Here is a 22,555-nt window from a genome sequence, read left to right as displayed (position 1 = left end):
ATATCAAACAGTGATGGCATTGCCTGCTGGTCTCAGATTATCGAATAATGTAAAGAGAAAAACTTCCAGCTAAATCCCTGCAAGTTCAAGGACCTCATAATGGACTTTACGAGAGAGTAGCAGAGGAAATTTGGCCCTCTCTGCATATTTGGGGCCCATGTGAAGAGGGTAGATAACTTTAAACACGGTAGTGTTTACATCACAAAGGACCTGTCATGGTCCTGACACATGAAATCCCTGGTGAAGAAAGCCCATCAGCACCTATAGCATCTCAGGTACCTAAGAGACTTTAAACTCCCACTCAGGGTGCACAGGAACTTCTACACCTGCATCTTGAGTGGGAATATCAACACCTGGATGGTTAGTTGCACCAAGCAGGTGGTCTGTTAGCCGAGAGAATCTTCAAGACCACCCTCCCCCATCTGTGGGACAGCGTAGAATAAGATCTCAGAGGATCAATAGGAACTCCAGCCCTTCTTTTATGGTTGCATGATTCATTATGTTGGTTGCACTTTTATTTCATATACAGCCCAATAGGTACATAACTGAATAATTAAGTCTGATGTAGCCTATTGCTACTTATGTAAAATCTGCATTATTATCCAAGAACTGTTACGATTAGGATTCACATCACAATTCACACATAAATCAGAGATTTATCCATTTTTTCATACCCGAGTTTGTTTGTACTTTGCAAAAAATGTACAAAAAGTGCCTCTGACCATTTATTCAAAGAAATGACAGCTAGCTATCTTAGCGAATTTAAACACAGCTGTATTAAATCACTACTACTTATTGATAATTATTATTATTATTAAATGTGTTTTCTTAAAAAGAAGATTAGGGCATGGCAGCATGCTGATTGTATGCAAAAGCCTGTTTAGATGATTCTGATTTACTAAATTGTACAGTAGTAAGAAAATGTCCTTACAGTGCAATTGAGGGCAATTAAGCCACACCCTTACAAAAAAACACAACAAAGCAAAACATTATTTCGTATCGTGAAAGTTTGCCCCATCAGATGCATCAATCTGCAACAACACAATCCTTCCCACAAATGCATTTGTGTCTATTGAAGTAAAATCTATAATGCCCAGTCACTTCATATTTTAATAATGAAATGACAGAATGTATTTGTCTGAAGAATGAACCAGCAGTCATGTAGCACAGCATTAGTAATTAACATGAGTCATATAAAATATAAAAATATGCATCATAACTTAAACATAATAGACTTATTTATTTCAGAATAATCCTCCACTAAAATCCTAAACAGTTTCTAACCTCCTTTGCTCTCTCACACACAGACCTGTATTCCCTGATGTGTCAGAGGTCCACACTTACACTCAGTGGTCCACTTGTGTGGCTCCAGCATCAAGTACTGTTTGGTTTGTTCCAGTTCTTTCTTGAGACACTGGTACTTGGCTCTGACTTCACTGATTCGCTGCTGGCGGTGCTCCAACAGACGAAGCTTGGCACTGACATACACCACCTCCTGACACACAGAGAAGGCAGACAGATAGACACGGATTTTATTTAGCTTTATTTTTTCAGAGGAGCGTGTTGTGAAACACAGGTGGGTCTCCTTCAGCAGCAGCACGCTTAAAATTCACACAGTTAAATACATTCGCACCTCATCGTCTCCCACTGTGGCTGCAGCTGAGCGCCTTCGGACACTGAGCAGCTTTCACTGGAACACGATTGTGGCTTTCTTAAGGTTGCTGCAGGGAAAATCTATATTTCATGCTTTTTCTCCATTTCTCTTTTCCAGTGCTCACAGTGCTCTCTCCTCTGATCACATAAAGGTTTAACAGTGGAAACCCCCCCAAAACCTGCATTCATTTACAACAATTTCCTAAGTTTAACAATTTTATTCTGCAAAGTCCTCAGAATTTAGAATCATTTTTTTAAGTAAGCCAAGATATGTAGATTTATTTAAAAAGTTCACTGTTCACACAGAACTAAATGCTAATGTTGAGCTATTCATGTTCTGAAAATCCTTGCTGTTGTATTTTTTAAAACCTTTTGGTTTCTTTCCACACTGTCACAACAACACAAATCCTTTTTCATCCATTGCCCAACCACCAGCTTCCTCTTCTGGGTTTCCATTAGCAGCAGTGTCCAACACTTATTGTTTTTTAATGTGCTTCACCATCATTATTCATCAAATCAGTGTCACTGGAATCAAGAGCAATAGCCATCTTGCACTTCTGCTCTCCTTCTCCTTCACTCTTCTAAAGACATCCATTCATCCTTCCCCTTCAGTCAACCATAATAAATCCTAAAAGTTTTTTGCTATTTTCTTCTTCCTCCCTCTTTTACACGTGCTTCCTAGTCAGCCTCCTACATAACTGTAGTCCGGTGGGAACTAGATATTTTTAAAATGTGTCGAAATGAAGCTCTGAACACCGCATGTACAAATATCAAGTGGCAACAACCATCGTAACCGAGGATTGCTGAGTGGTGGCTCCAAAAACACTCCCAGTATCAACTTCCATTACAAATTCAATTAAATGTTCTAGTCACTCTGGTGTCATTAGTTCACTCTTCCTAATCAGTGTATTAGTGGCTATTTTTAGGCTTTAGAGAGAGAATGAGAGATACTGTTTGGATGAGGCAAGCCGGAAGTAAAGCTGGAATCCAAGAACCTGTTTTAGTTGAGAACTGGTGCCAAATTGTCTGGTTCATCTGAATAATAAATCACTTCCTGACATGGTTGATCTCATTACTGAGGTTTCAGCAGAACCAAGTCCGATTTAGCCTGTTTTTCTACTCTGATTCTACCCTGTATTCAGAGTCAGTCATAATAAAGTGCTACGTTAATGCTGGAAAGGAGGAACTGACAACCAATGAGATCTGTAGGCAGAACTGATAATGGCATTGACAACAATAAAATCTTGCTTAGATTATGATATGTTGTAATAACGTTTAATTTTCTTTTGTCCTCACTTGCTGGTGGTGTATGCAGAACTTTTCCATAGATGGTTTTGCTTTTCATCAGCGTGTCTTAATCAGTTTTGGGTTCACTGTAATTTTGTCCTGTTCTTTGAAAGTAATACCAGTAGACCCTCAGGGGATTCCACTATCCAAGAAAGTGAAAATATATTTTCTTTATGGTTTTAAATCTTAATGCACAAACTGTCACATTAAGTAAACTGCTTTAAATGTAACTCGTCTGTTAGCTTCTAGCTACACTCGCCTCCTCCACCCTGCTAATATTTGGAGCCTCGCCTGGCTCCAAGGAGACAAGATAGCACCAGACATTAACATTATTCTCTAGGCTTCAGTTTAGCTCTAATGCAAACTCACTGAGTGATATTATCAATATCCATCTTTACATACGCCACATGTTCCTTTACTAAAATGATATGCTGCTTCCTAAATTTGAAGTTTTGTTTTCCTGCAAACTGCCCAATAACAACGCACCCTGTGATGACACATATATGCCTGAATTTTTTACCTTTTGCCCATCACCCATTTAGGTTTTTGCTCAAGGACGTGTTGACATACGGGCAGGAAGAGATAAGGATCAAATTTCCAACCCTGCAATTTGTTGACCTGCTCCACCACTTGACCTACAACAGCTGTGCAGCTCAGGTGTCTTTCCTCCCTCCTCCCTCTCACCTTGCTCCCTCCTTTGTCCTTCCTTTTCTGCAGCCGTTCAACATCATCTATCTCGTACACCTTGATCTCAAAGGTTTCTGTTGTTGCGGTCACTGCCCGGAGGTTTGAGGGTGCAGGTGGCCCAAGTGGCCCGTCGACCCAGCATGCACCAGGGCTGGAGGAGGAGGAAGACGAGGACGTGATGGCTTGTTTGGAGGAACGGTGAGAAGGCGATGATGAAGAGGAGTCCAAGGTTAGTGCTGGGATCAGACGTCGACGCTGGAGACCTAAAAGAACAAATAAAAAGAAGATTACAGAAAGACTGTTACACACTGATGACAGGAATAGTGAAGTTTTGAGCTAAGACGATAAACTGTTCATATGAACGGCAGAATAAAAAGTGTCTTTTAATTCTAATTGAAGAAATATCGCATGTTTGGAGTTATATACATTCTACTTTTTGGTGCATTTTATATAGCATTGAAGTGCCAGGTTATAGAGTGCAAAAAAAGCTGAATATGTTTAAAAAATAACTGATCTGAGCCGATCTGATGCAGTTTTTTCCTAAATATACAAAGTGCCAAAGAATTTTTCAACTCTGCTTGTTTTATCTCATTCATATGCTTAGTTTGCTTGCAGTGCGTTTTACTCTCAAGATCACCATTAGTTTAGCTCCATAATCCTCAAACAGTGCATCAGTCCCTAGTGGTGTGGCACAGAGCCACCACAGGTGGGGTGTGGATGAACAGAAGAAAAATGCTAAATGAAACTAAGCTAAATGAAAATGGGAAAAACAAATACTGATATTATAGTGCTGAACTTTATTATTCACTAAAATAATTCTAGGGTGTAGTAATACCCAAAAGTGATGAGGTTCAAACCAACTATCAGAATGGGGACAAAGGAGGTCTGAAGTGACTCAGTGAGATCCTGCCAGATGTACTGGTCCTACCTAAGTCTAAGGAGCTGGGAAAGGAAAAAAAAAGTCTGGACTTCTTTAAGTTGCTTGAAGACGTTTCACCTCTCATCCGAGAAGTTTCTTCAGTTCTAAGGTCAAATGGTGGGGAGTCCCAGATTTAAGCCCTGTGGGAGTATTCCCCCAAGAGGGACACAAGGTGCATTGTTATTGGGCAGTTTGCAGGAAAACAAAGCTTCACATTTAGGAAGCAGCATATCATTTTAGTAAAGGAACATGTGGCATATGCAATGATGGATATTTGTCCCTCTTGGTGGGATACCCCCACAGGGCTTAAATCTGGGACTCTCCACCATTTGACCCTAGAACTGAAGAAGCTTCTCGGATGAGAGGTGAAACGTCTTCAAGCAACTTAAAGAAATCCAGACGCCTTTTTCTTTCCAAACTTCTTAGACTACGATGACCTGGATGACTGAGAACCTTTAATGGTCCTACTGGAGTTTTCCCATACAACTATCTCTAGAGTTTATAGATAATGGTCAAAAAAACCCAGAACCCACAGAGAAGAGAATAACTGAACTGCTTTGAGCTAATAAGAACGCAGTAACTCAAATAACCAGTTGTTATAACCAATGTATCCAGAAGTGCATGTCCAAATGCACATGTCAAATCCTGAAGCAGATGGCAGAAAACCACACCGGGTGCTACTTCTGTCAGCTAAGAACGGAAAACTGAGGCTGTAAATCACCCAGACTCTCAGAAATCGGGCAATAGAAGATCAGAAAACTGCTGCTGGGTCAGAGTTTGGTGTGAACAACATGAAAGCATAGATCCTTCCTGCTGTGCATCAATGGTTCAAGCTGCTGGTGGTAGTGACAGCACCCATTTAGTATAACTTAAATGACACAGCCTACCTGACTATTGTAGCTGACCATGTTTATCCCTTTATGATCACACTGTACACTTCTTCTAATAGCTGATTCCAGCAGGATATCACACTACAAAGTTAAAATCATCTTTAATGCGTTTCCTGAACACAACAATGAATTTAGTGTAGTCAAGCACCCTTCACGTACACCAGATCTCAAGCTAATTTGTGACGATATCATGTCAATATGAATTAAAATCTGTGAGGAATGTTTCCAGGACCTTGTTGACTCTTCGTCATGAAGAATTAAAAAGCTCTGAAGGCAAAGACAGGCCCAACCCTGTACTAACAATGTGAAACTACAGCAATGAAATGACCAATATTCACCCTCGGGGTCTTCAGACATAGCTAAATGGCCTGTATTTATATAGCGCTTTACTAGTCCCTAAGGACCCCGAAGCGCTTTACATATCCAGTCATCCACCCATTCACACACTGGTGATGGCAAGCTACATTGTAACCACAGCCACCCTGGGGCGCACTGACAGAGGCGAGGCTGCCTGACACTGGCGCCACCGGGCCCTCTGACCACCACCAGTAGGCAACGGGTGAAGTGTCTTGCCCAAGGACACAACGACCGAGGCTGTCCAAGCCGGGGCTCGAACCAGTAACCTTCCGATTACAAGGCGACCTCCCAACTCTTGAGCCACGATCGCCCCATATGAGCTATATGATCTTTTTTGATTTAACATATTTGACACATTCTTACATTTCTGTTAAATCATATTTGTTGTGTAGCAATGAAGAAAAAAAACTGGGAGACATTACTGGAACTATTTTATAGTACAGCAGTTTAGCTACAAGCTTTAGTCTTACATTGAACTGCAATATATCTGACATCTCTCTGCTAAGAAAAAAGACATCTTTCCAAATTTCAGATTCTTCCTTGAACGCAATAAAACCCCTTAAGTGTCGGTTCACTCAGTGGGCATACCTTTCTTGTTTTGCACAGACATGATCGGTGGGAGTGGGGAGGAAGACAGATAAAAGACTCACTGGAGAGAGACATAAAGGAGGGGACAAAAGAAAACTGTCGCGCGAGACAGAATGTGAAATTGATAATGGAGAAGTGAAGTGAGATAAATAAAAAAGCAGGTAGAGCTCATAGATAATAGCAGCGGGTCAGTCTCTAATCTAACCACTGCGCAACACTGAACACACGTGCGCTTTGCATGGAAATTTCCAGACATGTCAACAGGAATGAGAGTTATCAGATTCACCAGAAAGTCAGTGATAAGGTATGTGTGAGAGAGGGGAGAGGAAGTGCTGATTTTAATAAGGTTGCAGCTGTCTTTTGGTCTCGAAGCAGCGCATAAAGGTCAAGCAGAGACATTTGTATTTCATTAGGAAGCAGCATAGAACGGGACAGAGAAAGATTGAGTCTGCGGGGAGAGGAAGATGCGAGGGAAGCGAGCTGGATGAATGACAGAGAGATGGGGTGAATACGTGGACTATGAGGAGAGAGGTAAGCACATGAATCCAGCCTAATGAAAATCAAGGCTAAAAAGAGAGACTCAGCTGGAGATGTAATTAACATTTCAGCTGGATATTGCCTCGGTCCTTTATACACATGCTCTTTCTGCCATTTTATTATTAAGAGTATAATCAGTTTTCTATCACCGGGGCTCAACTGTATCAATCGTTCCTCGCTTACTGGCTTCACCTTGATTCACAACAAACACAGAATAATCCTTCACACCTTTGTGTCATCTTGTGGCACTGTCGTGGCTCTTTGATCCACAGAATCGGTTGTGGTGAAAGCAAAATGAGAGAGTAAACCCGGAATTTACGCTGCATGGCAGGAGGTGAGACTGCTTCCCGCACACTTGGATGGAAAGGCTAATTCCCTTTCGAATCAATAATTAGACACACACTGGAAGGAGCTGCCTCTCTTCAATCTGATTTTTTATGCACATATCAATCCTCATGCTTAACCAATAGACAGTAATTTGGCAGGCACATTAGCAAGCTCTCTGTGTTCTGTTCTGGTGAATATATATTCATTACAGCCTACACCAGCAGATTCCCTTTTACCATTTCACAGATGACTGGTCAGGGTCACCTTACCTTACCCAGCACCTCCTGTAGCCACAGCTTTCTTCACATTTCCCTTAACTGTTCGCTTCTTTTGTTACAGTGTTTTTCAACATCACAAAGGTGTCTATTTCTATTTCCAGCACTTCTATGTTACTGTTGTTTTGAAAAATATATGATCAAAATTTCACGCCTAAAAATTTGTTTGTAAAAGTTAATATGGTAAAAGTGGGCAAGCATCACACATTGAGGATACATTGAATAGAAATGGTACAGATGTTGGATATATATTTATTCATGTAATTATAAAAACTAGCCATCTGGGTGGTTTTAGCGCAGGGTGTATTTAATTTCATGTTTTTAACGCTTGTGCTTGTGCCAGCTTAATTAGGAGTGCTAAGACACTTCGACTTGTTCAGAAGAAATTACCACTAGTTATGTTGAGGAAAATCCTAAATTTGCCTTCCTATAAAGAATAGCAAGCGGATTATCAGGTTTTAGTTGAGGGGTGAAGATGTTTATAAAACGCGATTTTGAAAATTTGTGTCGTGACCTGTGTTGCTCCTGCTCTTCTTGCTGCTTCTGGAGCTCCGTCGGGAGGAGGTGGTGGCTGAGCTGTGCTCACTGAGGGAGTCCTGAGCAGAGGAGGTACTTCCTGTGTTCTCACTGCTGTCTCTCAGCATGCTCTCATACCCACTGCTGCCTCCACTGTGGTAAAACAAAGCCGTCTTCCCCATTGCCGGAGGGAGCTCACCACTCAACACACTGCTGTTAGAGGCATTATGAGATCACAGTTAGAGATGAAGCAAAATACAGAAAAAATACATGTTTTATTTTGTGAAATTTAAGTTTCAAATTCCTCAGAGCCCTAAAGCTTGTACCTGTTGTCACTAGCATGGCCGCTACTGCAGCGGTGTGGTTTTCTGGGAGCTGTAATCTTGCTGTAGGGAGAAGGCAGTGTTTGTACCACTGCTGCCCTCTCCTCTCCCAGGCTATCTCCCCCACCGCCTCCTGCTCCACCTCCTCCTCCACCTCCTCCTCCACTGAGAACAAGGAAATAGGAAGCAGTAAATAACTTCGAACAGATTATTATCTGAATGAACTTAAATGTCACTTTGCCTTACAGTTTGCACCTTACATTATCACGACTTGCCAAAGTTACTCTTGCATAATATATGGATCTAATCTTGCATTTTATATTAGCTGTCCTATGAATAAATGAAAAATGCTTCCATAGGAACCACTAAATAGGTGTACAGTATATGTAAATATACTTTTATGATATAAAACTAACAAACCTTGTCCCTCTTTCCTCTGTTGGATCTGTGCCTCCTCCCTGAACATGACTCCTGGAACGGGAGCCAGCACTCCCCTGGAGTAGCTCTGAGATTCGACCGTTAACAGCTCGGAGAGGAAGCTTAGCAGCCAGACTTCCCCCTCGACTTCGACTCAGAGACTGGGTAGACCAGGACCCAGGGGCAGGTCCCTGCTGCTGCACAGGGGCCGGGACTGAACTCTGGGGCTAAAAAGACAAGTAAAGTGGTTTAGGTGGATGGAAGGAGAAATGTAAGCCAACATCCTTTAATTACTTTAAAGCAGCAATCCCAGTCCACGTGGGCCGGTTTCCCTGCAGGTTTTAGATGTGTCCTTGATCCATCACAGCTAATTTAAATGGATAAATTACCTTCTCAACATGTCTTGAAGTTCTCCAGAGGCCTGGTAATGAACTTATCATGTGATTCAGGTGTGTTGACCCAGGGTGAGATCTGAAACCTGCAGGGACACCGGCCCTCGTGGACTGAGATTGGGGACCCTGCTTTAAAGGATGGACGTTAAAGCTAAACACAGTTTGAGGAAGGTCCTTAAATAATTTTAGCTAATTTTGTCTGATGAGCTTGTGGTTTACAGATGTTAAAGAAAGTGAGCGCGGATCATTTACTTTGAAGAAATATTTATTCCTACCTTTCCATTAGGAGGAAGGCTGGAGCTCCGGCTGGAGCTTTGGCTTAAAGACTTAGTAGAGAAGCTCAGAGTCTTGGTGCTGGAGGCAGACAGACTCCTGGCCTTGGGACTGCTGGTCATCAGCAGCTTACTAACTGCTGATATCTTTGACTGGCTGCTGGTCTTAGCTGGTGACTGTGGAGCGCTGTTTGGACTGGTACTGCCACTAAAAAGGCTGCTGGTGTTTCCAGAAGAAGAAGATAGTGATCCAGCACGGTTGAGGCTGCGTCCAGTGCGAGGCATGGTGCTGTCTCCCTTCACTCCCCCTCCCCCTCTAAGACTCTCACCTCTCTCCAAGGAAAAGCAGTCATAATGATGGGAACCACTGTGTGAGCTGTGGACTCGGCCCAGAGAGTTGGTTCTGTTGGCAAGCTGCTCCAACTTGGCACTGAAAAGCCTACTACTGTCTATGCTGGAGCCTCGCTGTCGAGTTACTCCTGCAGGGCCACAGCCAGATACCCCTGCATCATCTGCCGAGTTCCCCTGCGATGAGACTCCATGTGTGGTTTGCTGGAGAGGGCTGGCTGCCCTGTTCCGCTGGTCTAGACTGGACTTTCGTACAGGCGGCAGCGGTGGGATTCCCCCTTTTTTATGAGAGAAAAAGCCCTGCTTTCCATTGGATCCCCAGCGATCAAGTGTGGCACGGGGACTACAAGGAGTTGAAGTGGTGACTCCAAGATTACGGTACTCGCTTCCATTGTCTAAGCCGTCATGGCGGTTGACACGGTGCCATCCGCGTGGTAGACTAGCGGTACGGTGGATATCTGGGTTATAAATACTAGTCAAGCATTCACCTTGGGCAACAACAGCCACCATCTCACAACCATCCACCACTCGCTTAAAAGAGTCTGGCGATGACACCACCTCACCACCTGAACTTGAACTGCCACGATCACCACCCCCACCATTTGCCTTATCTATTGAGTGGCCCTTCGAATGCTCTGCCTCCCTCTTCTCCAGTTTCCTTTCACACACTAGTTCCTTGGACTTTCCTTCTTCTGTACCACGTTTCAGCCAGGGGTCTTCAAAGCTCATCTCACTTGAAATAGATGCTATAAATGCTGCACTGGATTTGACTGGATCTTTCATAAAGTTGGCCTTTGTAGGTGAGGAGAGGATGGTGGCTTCCTGGACAACCATGGGTTTGACAGCTGCACATGGGTGAACAAGGATGTTGGTCTTGAAAGGAGCCATGTTGCCAGGTCCTGCCAGAATTTGTATGTTAGTTTTAGCCATGGAAGGAGGCAGTTTTCTCAGCCTTTCTTTAGTTGGAGTACCCTTATCACTCTGGTTCTCTGACAGAACCATTTCTCCTTCCAGACTCCCTCTTCTTGGGGTACCACCATTTTCATAACCATCCAGCGTCTCGATTCCAAAGTTGGGATCAGGATCAGCCAGTGCCTCCCCTTGCTGGCTCTGGGACTGGCTGAAGCTATGAAGAGACTGATCAGCTTCGCTGCCCGCGCTCAGATCACTCACCCAGGAAGAGTTGGGTGAACCACAGTTTGACATTCCTGTGGCTAAGGATTCACCTTCTGTCCGCAGCTTGGCCATTGCCACCTAAAACCAATCAAGTATGACATCTTGAAATCCAGAAACAATTATAAAATGTGGCTGTTAAAGTTTAAATAATGTCAAATCTATTTTATTTATGCAAATTCAAACCAAACGATCAAAGTAGCACTAACCTCTGCCATGGCAACAACATCTGAAACCCCCGAAGATGCTGCAGGACCTACAAGCATGTGATCCTCCACAACTCCATCTAAAGCAGTACAAATGGGTTGAGAGCCAGTAGCGAGGGCAGCTGCAGAGCCACAGTCACTGTTGAAGCTGATGATGCTTACTGGACGACCAGCCAAGCCTTCATTCTCAATGAGAGCAGTAATGTCAAGGTCCTCCTCACCTCCAGTAACCACAGTGTACACCAGTTCATCATCCCCAAGTACAAGAGGTCCAAGTGTTACTGCAGATGCTGCTGAACCTGAGACTCCTGGAAGAAAATATAAAGATAGAAAAAAGCGAAAGTTCATTTCTCAGTTCTTCATGGTCTTTATGTATATGCCGATCAGTTAAAAAAAAAAAATAAAGTGGAAAAGAGTCATTCAGTTACGATGCAGTGTTATTCTAGGAAATGCTGGGTCCCTACAATCATGTGGACATAACCTTCAGACCCATGACTCCTGCAGACCAAGCACACCTCACATGCAAATATCCATCCCTGATGGCAGTAGCTACCTGCTGCACTGAGAGTTTGAAAAACTCCCCTTGGTCTCCAGATCTCCACATTCAATCAAGCATTTGAGGGATGCTCCAGAAGTAAACTGATCCTTGAAACCTCTCTGACACAACTCACAATAATCAAGAGATCTCCCGCCAACAATCCAGTTCCAGACACTTTAGAACAACCCCTGAGTCTTAACAGGTTACAGCTGTTTCAACATTTCTGCATGTGGTTTTGATAGAGCGCCTTATTGTCATTAAAACTGCAAGGATTACCCACAATGTACTTTCTCACCACTTTTCCTCGTGTTAAAACAAGCTGTGTTTACTGGAACTTACCATCCTTGCTATCCAAAGGTATTGGTGGTACATCATCATCGCAGAGCGTCTCAGCTGAGCCCAGGCTGGCAGATAACGATGGAGTTGGCTCACGGACTTGTGGGCTCATCCCTGCAGGAGAACTCCTGGACAGCAGGGACTCTGTGGAGGAACGACCACTGTCTGCAGCCAAACTGTCTGTAGAATCAGAAACATCTGGCATTGTAATTTATTTTGTTTTCCAAGTGCAGGGAAATTGGCATCACGCTGAGAAGACAAGTTCAAACCAGTGATTATTATGCAGATAAACTGTGTCATACACAGGTGACTCAGCATGTGTCTTTTATGCATCCAGCATATATAAAACAGCAGTAACATTACCCGGGAAGAATTCACCGTTAATGAACAGGGAGATGCACATAAGAACAAATGTTTCTCATCATGATGCTTGAAACATGTCATCAAATGTTTCAAGCATCAGTTGCAAATTGCTTACTGATTTTTCTCAACTCGCCAGTATTTGTAAGACTTCTTGCATTTAAAACGAAAATATTTTTTTTTTCCAATATTCTTCTAGTCTTTATCTCATCCAAATGGATGCAACATTAAATGGAGAGAACAAATTCACTTTTTTAGTGAAATTGGAGCACTATACAAAAATGATTTTTGTAATCTTAAAAGAAACTCATATACACCCTAAAGGATACTCTAGAACTGACCAGCCAAGAATTCACTGTAGCTTATTTCTGATATTTTTACTTGAAGTAGATGAGTATGATGGGTGGTGACAGGTAGTTGTAATGAAATGTTACTATTTAACCTAAAAAAAGGAAAATTTAGATTTAAACTGAAACTTAAACTGAGATAAGAAAATAAAAAGACAAAGGAGTGAAATGGAAAAGTAAAAATAATTAAATGTAATATCCATATATAGCATATATATGTATACATTTAAAAAAAAAAAATTAACACAGTTCTAAAGCGTAACTGTGTAAAAGAAAGAAAAGCATACTGTCTGACGTCAAAGCATCCGGGGCCTGGCCTTCCTGAGTGTTTGAGGATACAGGCTGCATTGCTGGAATGACACCCTTTTGGGTATACACTTTGCACCGCTGGGATGGGGATGATGGAGGCCTGAGAAGCAAGATAAAAATGAATTAGATTGCGCAAACTGAATTTTTGGCGCTGAACATTTACACATCAGAGCACTTGAGAGTTCTAGTACATAGCTTTATTTAACACTTTCCAAGTTTTGCTCAAAACAAAATGAAGATTTTTGCCATCAGCACTATGCTTCACTGTATATTTGCTTCACCTGTACTCTGAGGTTTTGGTCAGGCTGGCAATTCCAAGACGTGGTGATCCTAGAGGTCGTGACTTCCCCTCACAATTGCCGCCCGCCACATTCAGATTCTCATGACTGCACAAATGAGAGACAGTAAAAGCAATAAATCATGAATTAAACATATAAACATATTTCCTAAAGGCTAAGGGTAACATATGAAAAAGAGTACTGAATCTAAACCACCTGGTCTTACCTGTCATGTAGGTGGGAGTTCTTGGCTCTGTGCAGTGGGTTAGAGGTGATGCTGCTGCTTCCTGTAATGCTTCTGGTACTCGTAACTGTTGGGCAGCCAGAACTCTGAGTCAAACTGTGGATCATTGTCTGGGCCAGCTCAGCCTCCTCCACCACCTCCTTGATCTCCTGCAGCTGCTGGTCATTGGTCCTCCTCCTGGACACCTGCACAGCCCCTCCTACATCACACGCAGGTTCTAGAAACAGAAGACCCAAAGGTGATTTACACGTTAACATACAGCACATGCAAAATATGAACGGAAGCATCATCATTATTCCTAATAATAATTGAACCTGTTTTGGCTTCTGTATCCAACACAGCTGGAGGGGCTGGAGCAGGAGCAGCAGCTGGAACAGATGAAGATGGACATGCCTCTTGTTTGACCCCTTGTTTGATAGCTGGAGCCTCTTCAAAGGGAAACTTTGCCACCTGCAAAAATGAACAGAGCGATGGGGAACAGAAGAGTAACAGACTATCATCAAAGGGAAAATTCTGAAATTATGTCGCTTTTATTTCTAAATTACAGTACACCGTTAATCACAACTTCAGTGATGGTGGAAGAGAATAAAAAAGATCACTTGAGCTCCAAACAACCTGCGCTATTGCCGTGCAAATATTGGGATTCTGTATAAATATTTTCACAATAAGGTAATTTGTGAAAAGTAATTTGAATGTGTTATATCCAAACACAAATGGAAATACATGAGTATTGAAAGGCACAGAAAATTGCCACCACAAACAGCAGCTGTAACAACAATAAAAAAGCCGGACACGCAATGAACAAAATGCTAAGTAGATACAAACAGAACGCTTCTTTTTCATCTGAATAAATTGACAAAAATAGCTATCAAGCTTTCAATAGACCCCCTATTACAGATCCCATCATACTATGTCATCCTATTTGTATCTAAGATTTTTATTTGCACAATCACAACAAAAACAAGAGCAGAAGACAGTTCTTCACCTCCTCGCTGCCATCGATGCAGTCCAATCTCTCCTGCAGCTCAGCAAAGGTGTTGCACTTCAGGCATTCAGCTCCTTCCTCTGGGACAGGAGCCAGCGGCTGACCAAGTAGAGACTGAGAGGCTTGAGACAAAGGTTGTGAGGGGCCACTGGGCTGCTCGTCTGGCTGAGACTGCACCTGTTATAGAATTATTCTTCATCACAAATATTCTACTTAATAATGCTAAGTGTCTAATCTTTAAATGCACATATTTTCAAATTACCTTGTTCTGTGCCCCTGCTGCCTGATTTTGGCTTTGCTCTGAAGTTTTACCTCGAAGCAACGCAGGAATAATTGGTACAAATTCTGGGGGTTCCTCATTGTCCGTTAGCTCTCTGTCTGACACAGCTGCTCCATTCGGACCCACGTAGATGACTGTGTCGCATGACTGCTCGCTGCTGGAGTATTCGTCGGGGTCACTGGAGAGTCGCAGCAGCGGAAGGTCAGAGTCAGGGTCACCACGGTGATGGAAAGGTCGCAGGTGGGTCGGACGACGCATGCGACCCTCCTCGCAGGAGCTTTCTCCCCCAGAGGAGCTGGATGTGTATTGCTGAGAAGAGCCCAGATAATAAGGAAAGTGGAAGCAGAGAAGAGCGATGAGAGAGAAATGATTTCCTTTTGAGATTTGCAGAGTGAGATTGTCCTTTTTTTCTTTTCCTTTTAATTGACGGTTAGAGACCAGAAAGAAGGAGATGAGGGGATAACTAATATGGACCCAAGGCAGAAGATAAGAACTTCACTTCATTGCAGTTCAGTTTAACTTAATTCCTCCTATTTGTCTAGCATATTAGTAATAGAGTATCTTGTGGCTTGAAATGTCTTCTTTATTTTTAGAGCTGAAGCCCTCATTTTAACCTTTTGTCTTCTGCAGAACACTTTTGACATCTGTGAGCGCAAGAAGTCAATTTGTGTCAGCAGCAAACGGAGACAAGAAGGTTAAATATTTTGTATAACTAGTTTCAACTTCTATAAAAGATTTTCACCTAAACTCCAAAAATTAAAACACTGCAGTGCACTGTCAGGGCAATGTGTGTTTCAGCATAAAATGAACCGTCAAAAAAGTAATTTATGTTTGTTTAAGACATTATACCTGGCACTTTACTTGTCTATATCTGGATAGTTTTATTATTTTAATGAAGCACGAAGAATGAAATAAAACTCACCACTGTGACTTTAGTTTTCTTCTTTTTCATGCGGAGCACCCGGGAAGCAATCTGAATAGTGGAGAGGGTTTCTGAGAAATCTCTAGGTGAGGCAGAGATGTGAGCAATCATGGTGGTCCGGCAGTTCATGTTGCCTAGCGACTCCCTTAGCAACATGGTCAGCTTTCTGTCCCTGGTTACACATATACACCGAGACGTGAGCATTGAAGACATGTTGTAAATACGCACAGTCACTTAAAGGTGTGACAAAACTGGTCGATTTTCTCACAAATGCCCACGTATGTTTTGGCTAAAGGGTATTAATAACTCTTCTTGGTCAGGTAGAGCATTTTCCACAAGTTAGAGAGTCTGCAACATTAACACAACACAAGGCTAACATGAAATTTAAATGAAAAAAGTACTTATAATCATTAGTTATTTTTCCGATTATTAATGCAAAAAGAGACAAACAATTTGCTAATTAAAGCTCACAGTTCACCTATTTAATATTTATCCTCTGACCTGTAGCACTTTTTAATCCATCTTTTGGTGTAGGTTGTGCAGCTTTTGAGATATTTGCTAGATGCAGATAGTACTTATCTTTCAGTTATGAAACACTCAGTTGCATGATCTGGTGACTTCAAAGTATCTGCAAACTTTTTTGTGAGCAGTTTAATATAGGAACTATTTTCTTTCCCTCTTCACTCTCAGTACTTTTGTATGTCACTACAGCTTGATTGATTGATTGATTGATTGACTGATTGGTAATTTATTTCAACATGTGAACAATATACAAGTACATTTAGAAAAGAAATAAGAGAGAAAAAAAATACTATACAAATTACATACAAAAAAACATTCTGATTAATTTACATGTTGAAAGGGAGTGGGAAGAAACTGCTTTCTGCTATAGTTTGTGTCCTTGTCTTTATATTCACTCTATTTGTTCTCTTCTGTTTTGCCCTCACACCTAACCAGTCTTGACAGATGTCTGACACTCTTTGAACCCTGTCTCTTCCTGTTAAAAGGGGGTTCTTCTTTCCCAATGTCACCAAGTGTTACTTATATCGCCTTGTTAGACTGATGGTTTTCAATGTGAAATTGTAGCATCTATTAAAAAATAAAACTGTCCGGACAGTTATCTATAATCTAATAACAAAAACGGCAGTCCTGTAACTTTGCAAAAATAAGTGCTTCTTGCTCTGAAAATGAGCCCAAAAGAGCTTCCAGTTCAAAAACTAGAGTTTGTGGACACACACCCTTAATGTTCAACTCCTGTCATACTGTGTCACATGTACATGCACGCTTCACTCTGGATAGCAATACAGTTGATGGGTGTAGTTTAGTGGAAAGAGATGAAGTCCTGCATGAAACTGCTCACAACAGAATTTTCTAATATCTCCAAGACAGTGCAGCTCATCACAAAACAATCTAGATGGATAAGCAGCACTCCAGACCAGTAGTAAAATATATACATTTGATTTTTGGGTGAACAGTCCCTTTAAAAGAGGCGCTCAGGGTATGATAAAGTCTAATATTGGGAGATGGTCTATGTCCCAGAGAGATTAAACGAGCAGATGGGAGAGTAAAACTAGGCTGTGTGTTTAAGAAAAGACTTTCTCCTGGGTGGGCTACTGCAATCATTCATAATGTTTGTGTGTGTGCTGAGGCCTGCAGGCTGACAGTGAGTACAGCTCCTCTGTGGCCCGATACCTCATGCTGCTGTCCCCCTTTTCTAAAAACACAGCCCGCAGTCAAGTCTTGCACACGTATGTGTACATTCACATGCGTGTATGTACACAACAGTGTACATACGCAAAGTACGTACACGCTCCTATCTGACCGCCTCCTCTTTTTCATTATTGCTTTCTTTTTTTCTTTTCTGATTTCTCAGTTTGCTGCCTCGGGCTTCAACAAATCCTCCAGTCTCTGTCTCTCTCTTTCGAGCTATCTCTGCATATCTTCCTGAGATTAATGTAGGTAAACTCATGACTCATGAAGTATTCATTTGGATGTTAATTCAAGTGCTGGGGATGTTGGATTGGGTCTTACCTATCAGCCTGTGCTAGATTTATTACAAGCTTTACCAGACAGGAACATCGTATATGTAATATGACACTTTCTGTCATCTAAATTCCTGGATCACCACTGTTTCAGAAAATTCATATTAAGGCATTGAATAAGCAGCACTGTGGTACAGCTTTGCTCACAAATTTCTACTTAACTAAACTAATAAACTGAGAAAATCTAGAGTTCTAGTGTCAAAGAGATTTTGGCGAGAAGAGGAAAAAACTGCCCTTTGAGTGTCTTGATTGACAGAAAGACATGAGTGGGAAAGAGAAAACATTTTTTGGACAAGAAGTTGTGCAGCATCCACGATGAGGAAAGGGAATGTTTAGTAAATGTGTTAAGGGTCTTTGCAAGAGCATATTGTGACTGAAACATGGGTCTTTCAAGCATGTTGACTGCTGAATCGTGCCGAGACGCTTGGATTCTTACAGAAAGCAGTGCTGGTTGAACAGTCTGACTCTTTTTGTGAACTGGGAAGCTACAAAGTCCAAAAGTGTACTGATAAATGGTAGATTCACTGGTTACCTAGCAACAGTACTGGAACAGGACTGGGATTATAAAAACAGGATGGGACCCTATCCTGGAAGCAGTGAAGCATTGCAAGACAGGCTCAGCAACTGTGATGAAAGAAAATGAGCAGCTGGACTTTAAGCGTGTTTCGTTTGAGTCGAATATTTTCCCCTCAAAGGAAACAGCCTGCTATATGATTGCTTTGGTTTCTAGGGATGAGAAAGGTGATAGGAAATTCAGCTGATCAATCAGTTTGGTTGTGGGTGAAACAGAGGTGTGGACTCGAGTCACATGACTTGGACTCGAGTCAGACTCGAGTCATTAATTTTATGACTTTAGACTTGACTTGAAAAAATGTTCTAAGACTTGTGACTTGACTTGGACTTTTACACCAATGACCTGGGACTTGAATTGGACTTGAACCGGTTTACTTGAAAAGACTTGATATTTCACCCCAAATATAAAATTTAACATGCATATTATATAGATTGAAAATGTGACGTCATTCACGGGTAGAACCGCAAAGGATTCTGGGAACTCGTGGCAAGAGGTACTAGCGCACGCAGGCTTTCAATTGAAACCAGTCACACAGCGATAAAAAGAAACACAAAAATGTCAAGAAGCCGTTGTATTATTAACTGCAATAGCCGGTCGCATGACAGCCACGGGAAGCCGACGGGTAAAGAGATCGGTTGTTATCGGATTACGTCGTTGAAGAGAAATTGTTCAAGCCGTGTTTCCGAAGTAACAAAGACGCGACGGATGGCCTGGATTGCAGCCATTCAAAGACCAAATATAACGTCCCAGAACACTCCAGCTCACAGGTTAGTCTGCTCCAAGCATTTCCACAAAGGTCAGTCTGCTGTTGTAGTTAATGCGTCATTTTCATAACATAATTGGTGATATAGGTTACAAGCAAGTCTGGTGCTGAACAGAAATTGTCGCGCTATGCTCCTTTGTTTATTGTGCATAAATAGTGAATTGTCCTGACACAATATTGCGTTTCGCTTCTGTTATTATGGTACATTGACAAAAACATATACTTTTATTCACAGGATAAAACAGTTTTTTTGTATCACTAATTGTCCAGTACGATTACAGCATACAATATTATTGTCACTGCTACATTTCTGTGATGCTACCAGAAATTATTTCCACTACTAATTAATTACCGTTGAGCTTAAAGGTCCTATTAATAAACGGTTAACGAATGTGTATTTATGACGACGATTTGTGAGACTGGTAAACTTATGATACGTACGATGGTCTTTCGTTCTACACGGTGCATTTCAAGGTCCTGCACCCATCCGGCGGTAAACTGTACCTGGGCTTGTTGCAGTGACCTGAAGTTACTAAACTTCATGAGTGTATGCACTCACTCCAAGAACCGTATGATTATAAATATGCATATAAATATGCTACGATGAGATAGCTGACTTCATCTAACTAGCAAATGGTGTCCAGGCTACGTTGGTGATACAGTTTTTTTTAATATGTATGATATTTTTGTCATGCGATTTTAAAGCCAGTCCTACAACCGCATCCAAGAATAACATGCAGCTTATCTCAGAACTGTCGGTGAAAATTATTCCAGGAGCTAAGTTTAATTGAGCTGCATTTTAAAGAGGTGCAATTTCACAATTTGTGTATACTTTCTAAGTTCACTATTTTGTCATGTGTTGAGAAAAACACAGATTTAAAAATTACATGGTCTAATATTTACATTTAGCATAACTGCAACATGCTTTTTCGTTTTGTTTTTTTTAAAGACTCGAAAGGACTTGAAATTCAAAATTTCAGACTTGTGACTTGACTCTGACTTTTACACCAGTGACTTGAGACTCGACTCTGACTTGCCTGACATTACTTGAGACTTGACTTGAGACTTGAGGATAAAGACTTGAGACTTACTTGAGACTTGCAAAACAATGACTTGGTCCCACCTCTGGGGTGAAATACACTCATCAGTCACAACATTAAAACTAGAGAGAGGTGAAGTAAATTATGTTCTTCTGGTGGACCTTGGGATTTGGTAGCAGCCTCCATTAGCAGGGCAATGCACCTAACCACGCCACTGAAACGGTTCAGGATCAGCAGATGGAAAGTGACAGAGTGTGCCGTAGATCCCAGTCTGATCAAGCATCAGAAGGTGGTGCCAGCTGGAACAACTCTACAGGGACCACTGCCAACATCCTGGTACCTGACACAACAGGACTATAGACTGTATAGAAAAGATGGATGTAGCTTCTGGATCTGAAGATTCTGGAGAAGTGCCTGAGGGCAATCAGGTGGGAATTCCTTTAGTCCATACATATGCAATAATCCTTTCTGTCATCGTTGTATTTTTACTCAGTTGTATATAGTATTTGTATTTGTATTCTATTTTTATCTTATTGTATATTTATTTTATTTTATTCTACTGTATATAGTATTTTATTTTATTCTATTCTGTACAGTTGTGTACTGTATTTATTCTTATTGTATTCTAATTTTTGCCTCATAACTTTTGCACTGTCCACTTCCTGCTGTGACAAAACAAATTTCCCACGTGTGGGACTAATAAAGGTTATCTTATCTTATCTTAGTCTGTAAATGGTCCTTTGGTTCCTTTGTCTGGGACCTTATTTGGGACTTTCTCAGACATCTAACATGATTTTCACTTTATTTTGTAAAGTGGTCTCCAAAAAATCCAGTGTTACTGACTACCTTATGAGTGTGTTTGCTCGTCACGTCCACTTTCAAAGGGTCAATCGGACGAGGGTGAAAACCCTCAGCTCAAGGTTTTAACTCTCTAACTAATTAGTGACGTCACAATGTCTGTGTTCGTCCTTTATATACAGTTTATGCACAAGACACCATTATTTTACCTTATAAATAAATACCTTCATTATATTTTTAATATATATCCTCCACAAGCCCAACTTCAACAGTCTTAGTTCAATCAAAAAAACTCTTACTTCCTGGATTTATAAAAATGTGTCAGTAACACAGCATGGATTGTTAAAAACCAGTCAAATCCCATCACACTCCAAAAGTGTCTGAGTCACCAATGCCAAATCAGAGTCAGCAAAGCTGTGCTTAGAGCTTCAATGCTAAGTAGCAGGTTGTTTTGCAATGTAAATGCTACACAGCCTTGAGCAGAGTGGAAGAGCAGAAGGGAAGCAGAGAGAAATTAGAAAAAAGGAGGGCATTTACAGTTTCACATCCCGTATTCTTACTGCCAGAGCAGGACTATGCATCACTTTAGCTGTTATGATTTCTTTTCCCCTGGTTCAAGTATTTTTATTTTCAAACAATTTCTTCTGGCTAGAGTTACTGGCTCTATCATCTTTGCCTTTTCCTCTCTCCTTTGCTGTCATTGGCAGTCAGTTAACCAACAAAATGAATGTGATGAATATGTAACACCAGCTGCTGTTGTTTATGACAGTAAATCCCCCAAACCTGAAGCAACTTATGAAATCTGCTACTATCCTTTCCTTTTTACCTCTCACATCAAGATCCTGCTTTCCACCTCAGCCTACCGTTCACTCTTCTCAACAGTTTAGTTCACCAGTTTCTGAATTTATCTTTATTCTCCTCTTAAATTTATGCATTAATTAGTCATACTCCCACTCACCCACACCCACCCATAAACACAAACACACCCACCCACACGAACGTACTTATATGGGATGTGTTTGCTTCCATTGACCAGGGCCAGAATCACATTGCCGAGTGCAGACAGCGAAAGGCACAGAGGAGCCGAGCTGGGTGAAGAGTTCTCCCTGCTTTTCCCACCTCCTCCTCCTCCGAGTACTTTAACATCACAGCTGCCCAGGTCCAGCAGGTGGAGGCGACTGCGACCTCCTGACACTAGCAGACGAGAAAAGATGGCTCAAGATTGAAGGACAACTTAGAGTTGTTAATACAGTATACTGCATCTGTAAGAAATCTATATTAACAGTGACAGTAATAATATGAAGATAAACGTTTCCTAACATCAAACAAATCTTAATATTTGACAAAGATAACCCAAATAAATGCAAAATGTAGTTTTTGAAGGATTATTTAATTTATAAAGTAGAAGAAAAACTATGCAGACCTACCTGGCCCTATTTAAAGTTAGTAAGTATATAAAGTAATTGCCCCCTTGTTAAATCATGAATTAATGATGATTAACCGCATTTTTGGAAAAGCTGAGCTCAGTTTCTTAGCCACACTCTGGCCAGATTACTTTCTGTTGAATTAAGC

At 41.4% G+C, this 22,555-nt stretch overlaps 1 protein-coding gene across 2 annotated transcripts in view; it reads right to left on the bottom strand.

The window, feature by feature from the left end:
• Positions 1-22,555, bottom strand: part of kif26ba (kinesin family member 26Ba) — a 100,127-nt gene that overhangs the window by 3,987 nt on the left and 73,585 nt on the right. Inside the window, exons 11-27 of one of the 2 annotated variants that reach the window (XM_085452209.1) lie at positions 21,988-22,177; positions 15,767-15,938; positions 14,827-15,153; positions 14,565-14,741; positions 13,894-14,029; positions 13,562-13,796; positions 13,339-13,443; positions 13,036-13,157; positions 12,045-12,221; positions 11,389-11,475; positions 11,171-11,247; positions 9,444-11,042; positions 8,780-9,003; positions 8,363-8,524; positions 8,035-8,249; positions 3,625-3,890; positions 1,345-1,495 (exon numbers count right to left, since the gene is read on the bottom strand). In XM_085452209.1, the coding sequence (XP_085308335.1) occupies positions 1,345-1,495; positions 3,625-3,890; positions 8,035-8,249; positions 8,363-8,524; positions 8,780-9,003; positions 9,444-11,042; positions 11,171-11,247; positions 11,389-11,475; positions 12,045-12,221; positions 13,036-13,157; positions 13,339-13,443; positions 13,562-13,796; positions 13,894-14,029; positions 14,565-14,741; positions 14,827-15,153; positions 15,767-15,938; positions 21,988-22,177 (4,422 nt within the window). Of the gene's footprint in view, positions 1-1,344; positions 1,496-3,624; positions 3,891-8,034; positions 8,250-8,362; positions 8,525-8,779; positions 9,004-9,443; positions 11,043-11,170; positions 11,476-12,044; positions 12,222-13,035; positions 13,158-13,338; positions 13,444-13,561; positions 13,797-13,893; positions 14,030-14,564; positions 14,742-14,826; positions 15,154-15,766; positions 15,939-21,987; positions 22,178-22,555 lie in introns of both variants that reach the window. The other variant, XM_085452201.1, reaches the window with a different exon arrangement.

This window comes from Copadichromis virginalis, linkage group LG1, assembly GCF_057382275.1.
Source record: "Copadichromis virginalis isolate Kocher_CV1m ecotype Utaka linkage group LG1, C_Virginalis_male_GT1.1, whole genome shotgun sequence".
In the NCBI taxonomy this organism is placed as follows: Eukaryota; Metazoa; Chordata; class Actinopteri; order Cichliformes; family Cichlidae; genus Copadichromis; species Copadichromis virginalis.
This window is presented reverse-complemented; position numbering and strand designations above follow the sequence as displayed.